The sequence below is a fragment of the Lepisma saccharinum genome, chromosome 16, assembly GCF_977018435.1.
Source record: "Lepisma saccharinum chromosome 16, izLepSacc3.1, whole genome shotgun sequence".
NCBI lineage: Eukaryota > Metazoa > Arthropoda > Insecta > Zygentoma > Lepismatidae > Lepisma > Lepisma saccharinum.
Window position 1 is genome coordinate 10,554,154 of NC_139244.1, and position 6,342 is coordinate 10,560,495.

The 6,342-nt window shown below is 37.3% G+C and overlaps 1 protein-coding gene across 1 annotated transcript; it reads left to right on the plus strand.

Annotated features, from left to right (window-relative positions):
• The first annotated feature begins 222 nt into the window (after positions 1-222).
• On the plus strand, positions 223-4,413 carry LOC145999884 (uncharacterized). Its single transcript, XM_083137155.1, has 4 exons — positions 223-372; positions 1,716-1,817; positions 2,832-3,007; positions 3,929-4,413. Exons 1-4 carry the CDS (start codon positions 291-293, stop codon positions 4,010-4,012), a joined length of 444 nt encoding a protein of 147 aa, XP_082993281.1. The 5' UTR covers positions 223-290; the 3' UTR covers positions 4,013-4,413.
• Positions 4,414-6,342: the final 1,929 nt, after the last annotated feature.

Sequence of the window (6,342 nt, forward strand, 5' to 3'; positions counted from 1 at the left end):
CTTACTCTTGACATTGACAGAAATGGCTTAATCAATTTAATTAAGAGGTTGTGTGGGAGCCTATCTGTTAATCCCGAGTGAGTGATTTGTCGTAATGCAAAATCATAGATATGTAACTTTTTTTCAATGTTAACAATGCCGCTCTTTGTACTTGGGACGAGATTTTTGTCACAGCTCTCGAATTGTCAAGTGGTTGATTTGAATGACAAGCCTGCGGGCATATAAAAGCTTAAGAGTATCTGGAAGACTCTTACAACTGCATTCTGTTTAGTCAAGTGCCTCCGAGCGTCATGTTTCTCTTGTTTGCTTTCGTCGCCTTTGGCGCCTGCTCATCTGTTCTCGCCATATGCACACCATTCACTCATTGTTCAGGTAAATTCATTAATAACTTTCTCTCCTTATTCCTACATTTGCTGTGTTTGCTCAGACGTTTCGACAAGTTAAAATAACCATAGAGTAAATCTACAGTTAAACTGACCGTCAGCCATGTAATTGATGATTCTGTGCACAGAGCTTCATCCAACGAAGATCAACATAACCTCGTATATATATATATCGGTAAACCCTGTTGTAGGTCATAGGCTAATGTATGCGAGGGGCACAGATTATGCTGCAAGCACATGTTGCATATCGTAGCACTGAAAATATGTGTAGTGAATATTCCCTACAAGTTAACATATCTTCATGAGTGTGTGTGTGTGTGTGTACACGTCAAGACAATGAAGCCTTGTTTCAGGGTCATTAATTTGTGGTCAGACAAACTATACTCTGTCCCGGGTATCTCTGTAGCGAGCGAACGATAACAAGTTTCTGCGCAAGTAGAGACTCGGTAGGGCTCGACCAATGAACTCGTGAGAGGGAACGGGATTGCGAAGTGGGGAAAAGCGACTGCAGCTTCAAGCTGTTTGCATAAGAGTGCACTGCTTCGCTCCGCCCACCTACTTCCTATCCTTCTGCGTGGCCTTACTCCAGAGATTCCCTGGACAGAATATAATCGAGAGTAAACTTCAAAGCGGAATCCGAACCACCTGGTACTGTACAATGTAGGCTCATTCAGGAAACGAACCTAGGACCATTTGATTACAAATATGATAAAATTAGTAATTTATGTTTGCAAAATAGAACTACAGTTCTAAGTTTTATTGAATTGGTGTTTTAAGTCCACTGTATGTACAGTAAGGCTAATCAGGACTGGACCTACAGTTTAAAGTGGGATCCGAACAACTATGTGCCCCCACCGGGTATCGAACTACAGTTTTAAGTTATTTATATTAATGAATATAGAAAGGAATAAGCTCGAGAATTAATTTCCTCAGACGAAACTATCACAAACATGTAGAATATTCGACCTAGAATTCTATGGCTTTGTGCCAATCGGTTAACAGTATTGCCTTGCAATAGACTAAGCAAGCCTCGCATTCGATTCTCGGTGTCGACTTTACATAGTATAAGGACCTAATGAATCTAGTCCCGTGTTTGTTGCAATACAATGCTAGCTGGAGAACTGATATATCATACAACACTAAAAGAACAGTTTTATATCGTTTCACCATATCCGTAGAAATAGCCAACATTACCTTTCCATTCCTATCCATTCTACTGCTATAATGTGTCCCTCTGCACTGTGCAATTTACTTCTGACTTCGTGTACACATATTTTCCACACTTTTCATGATATCCATTGCGCTGATATAAAGTGTTTCTCTCTTTTTCAGATAATTATGAGCTTCACTGTATTAACCTCAACAACTGTACCAAAACGCCATGTCGGATGAATGTAGACAAGCACATTCCATTCTCAGTTGAGTTCACAACAAGTAAGTACAAACTATTTTTTTTTAAAAAAAAACAACTGTTATATCATAGAAAAGTATGTGATAGTAATAAGCAGGGTAACAAAACCGGAATCTAAACAAAAAAATCAGCATATTCGTCTTTAATATAAGCTGAAAATGAAACTTTACTCCAATAAATAAGCATATTTTGATCCCGATTGTATGAATGAAACTTATAAGTTTTCTAACACATGATACTTAACCTATGTTACACATTGGAAACTTTCCAACTAGAAGTACAATAAGTTTGTAAAACAACAGTGAGTTTACTGTAACTAAATTGCTTTAAGAGGCTTCAGGCTAAGATTAAGAATTTTTCCCGCTGAGGGATGAGTACACAGAAATGTCTACAGATTCTCATTCCTTAAGCATTACTTTTATTTAACACCAGTTAAATTTGTTGAGTATAGTTGCAACAATCGGATTATTCTGATGCCAAAACCGACAGTGTGTTTTGTTGAGTTAGGTTTGTGCTTTTTTAACCTTCACTTTATTTTTGGATAGCTGCAGCATGGAAGAGATAACTACATAATGGGATACTTGGAACAGAAATAGGCGAAAGAAGCATTCATGATCTAACCCTAGTGTAACAAAATACTCCTTATGGTGTAAATGCTGAATTGGCTTTGTTCAGCGCCATATTTGCGGACTTGTTACACCATTAGGCTGTCGAACAAAGGCACGTACAGTGACGTCAATCGAGCAAACTTCTCTTTGCCGACGCGTGGGTGTTCTTTGTGAGTTGTTTTACGCAATGAGAGCTTGTAGAATTGAAACAAAAGGCCAAACAAGTCCTTAAAAACACGAAGGATTAAAGAAAAAATCAATTAAAATAGTCATGGGCAATTTGCAGAACAATACTCGTGGCTATAAAGATGGCAGCACTTGTCATGCCAACTGCAGAGCATGTATTTTAGAATGTTTGAATCGATAAGAAGTGTAATTTTAGAAATGCTCTACCTTGGAAAACTAATATGAGTTGTTCCTGTATTCCAGAAAGTGACTCAAACTCATACACCTCCAGTGGGGATCTAGAAGTTAATTATGTATTTGTACCAATCATTAGGGAGCCTTTAGCCTGTCACTATTTCAACGTTGGGTGTCCAGTGGAAGCCAATCAGCGTGTCCAGTACGAAAGGAACTTCAGTCTCGATTCTGAATTGAGTGACGCGGTAAGTACAACTGCTAGAAAGTCACCCTATAGTGTATACTGCCTCTGAAATGAGATTTCATCTGCTCTAGGGAGATAAAATTAGCACTCAATCCTGAATAGTTTCAGAAACATAATACTTGTTTCATTATTTGGAATAACTACTTCCAAAATTATGGTTGTCCATGTTCACAGACATGAGTTTTGTGAACAACATCAGGTCCGTTTGTTTTAATTACTAAATTTAGTAATGACTTCCATTTATTTTTATTATAGTTACGAAAAAACTCAATCAAGCGTGTTTTTAAATTCTAAAAATTATTATTTTCTGGTAGTTATTATGAAACTTTCATTGATCATGAATAGGAAATTCCCTCCATGCAATACTAAAGGATAAACATTATGCAAAAATACATTTAAATTAGAAATAACAATGCTACCTTTTTCTAGCAATTGAAAATTTTGCTCCCTTTGAATGCTACTCTTAGTTCCTTTACAATTAATGTACATTAACTATTGCCCTTTGCTTAACAAATACTAGACACATGCTCACTTTCTAGTAAATATGATAAGATTATTAATTTGGTTACTTCCTTTTAATTTAATCAAATATTTATGTTTCTAAAACTGCTCTTCAAACTCAATGTAGATGAGGTAAATAAAATATTGATAATTCGAATTCTATATCATATGAAGAAAATCAATAATAAGGATGTTCATCAGTATAGCATTGTTTCATGTCTAAATCTGAAAAGAAATTAAATATAGAACCACGCTCATCTTTAAACAATGTTTCGATTATACAGTATATATTTCATGAAACTATAAATTTTGAGAGTTGGAACACACATGTATTGGCACTAAAATATTGATGTCTCCCAAGACCATGTAAATTATTATATAAAATAATAATATAATAATTTATTTTATACTGTACTTACAGGACCGTTCAACATTACATTGGAAGCTATATGACCAACACAATCAAGAAGTTGCCTGTGCTTATATTGACGTTATAGTTAGTTAACTATGAAAATTACAAACCAATCACTGTGATGCTTCTTACGGTTAAGAGAAGTTTAGTTTTATCACAAGTGTACGCCAAGTACGAACGTATATACGAGATGCAACAGAAGAGTTTCCAGCGATTCAGGAAGTTATGTTAACTACGGTTTAGTGCGAGGTTCAGTGAAATTTTTTTAAAAAAGATTATGAATTAATTGCTTGTTCAGAGTATTACTGTAGTATACCATGAACATTTCTCATTTCGATAGTACAAGAGAATATTAAGACCTATTCTTCAACTCAGTGGTGATAGTGAATTTAATAATTATTTTCAATGGTGAAGTAGTGAAGAAAAGATACTCAAATTTTGCATTATTTTCTTAATGTCATTGTTAACTCAAGTAAATAAAAGTGTTATTTCTATATATGCATTTTATTACCATGACTTGTTCGAAATAAATATGAATGTATTATTTGTATTCTAAATATTTCATGGCATTTTTTGAATGTTTTGTGCTTTTTCTACCATATCGCCATGATTACACATGCGGAACAAGAATAGATATACTATTTATTATGCTAGCTAATATGATCACTAAGACACAGTGTGGTCTAAAAGAGGATAAGCAAGATACTGACAACGGAATACTCTCGGTTACTTCTTTGAGGTCACCTTGTACACTGGCTATAACTGAACGCAACTCAAACTGGCGGTTGACCTTGATGGCTATTTCTGTCCTCCAATCATTTTCGGGGGCGTGTGGTCCGATGGTTGTCAACAAACTCAGTTTCGAAGTAAAAGCTAAAGGTATCACATCGCTCTCCCGAAGCAACGTTGCCAAGCGTACGTAAGTGGTAGTGTCGTCGCCTTGTAATCAAGGGGTCCCGGGTTCGATACCCGGTGGAGGCACAAGTGGTTCGGATCCCACTTTAAACTGTAGGTCCAGTCCCGATTAGCCTTACTGTGCATAAAGTGGACTTAAAACACCAACTCAACAACAACAACATCTTTATATGGCTGTATCCGCCTGCATTTCCTTCCGGAAACCTCATCGTTCAGGACCGCGTGACCATCAACCCCCGCTGATTTCTGGTGCTGACAATACCGTTGCCCGAGAAAACTCTCTCTCTCTTTACAGTACGTTTAGCAACATGTAGTGTACCCAACGCTCATATGTTTCGTCCCGCGAACAACGTTCGGTACCTTGTGACTCGAAAATGCCCGATCTCAGTCGAAGAAACTTCAACTGATCGTTGATTCGTTGTTTCCCAGCCGCCAGTTGGAGTTGCGTTCAGTATAGTGACCAGAGAACAAAGCTGTTGTCTGAATCTCTGTAGGTGTGTTTCACCTACGTCACAAACTGTTGCATTGTGGGATCGAGCAGCCATGATTGAGGCCAGTTCTCGTAAGCATACGGAATTCAAGTGGGCGGGCGGGAGATACTAAAGCCCGCTTTGGACGAAAGCATTTTCCTTAACATTTATGCCATGACCAAAACGCTACCGTGTAAAGTGAGAAATCTTATGGCGTTTCAGATGCCATGGCATATTTCATGGCATTCCTCAAGGATAGGATCCGTCCTATTTCCGTAGCATAACCAATCAGAAGCGACCTCTAGGTCACGAGTGCAGTTGTAATGGCGGTCGCGTGAGATGTAAACAACGTATCACTTCACATTTTTAAAACACGATAATTATTCAACAGAGAGGAATTACGCTTCGTATTAAATGGTTTTAGGCAGAGAAGCATGGCGCTGATTAAATATATACTTTACAACGTTAAGTGTACACGTATGGAAGAATATTTTAGTTTTTTTCAATTGTAAACACCGCGCACTGGCCATATATGGTGAAACTCAATGTGCCTATCGTGCTGTATGTATCATACAATGTAATCACAATAGCTAACCGAAATGTTCCATAAAATGCTTTCGTGTAAAGTGCTATCTGCTATAAGATTTTTGCAAGCATTTACATAGCATTTATGCTAGCAAAAATGTCAAAGAAAATGCTTTCGTCTAAAGCAGGTGTAATACACACATTTGTGATTTAAAACAAGCGTGCAGTTGGTACAGATGTAACGAACGCTACGTGGTGGGTATATCCTTGCAAACAACAAACATGGCGGTTGTGCGCATCCTGACGTCACATGAAATCCACCTATAAAAGAATACTGGATTCGTGCTGTATCAAGATAATAGAACATGATGTCTCATCATGAATTCCATACAATAATTCATCCTCGTTGTAGTCAAAAGCCAAGCAAGATAAGCAAACCACGTAGTACAAATAAGACTTGAAATCCACACAAAACTCAATGTAAGCGTTAAGAGCATTTTGGAACAGATATGA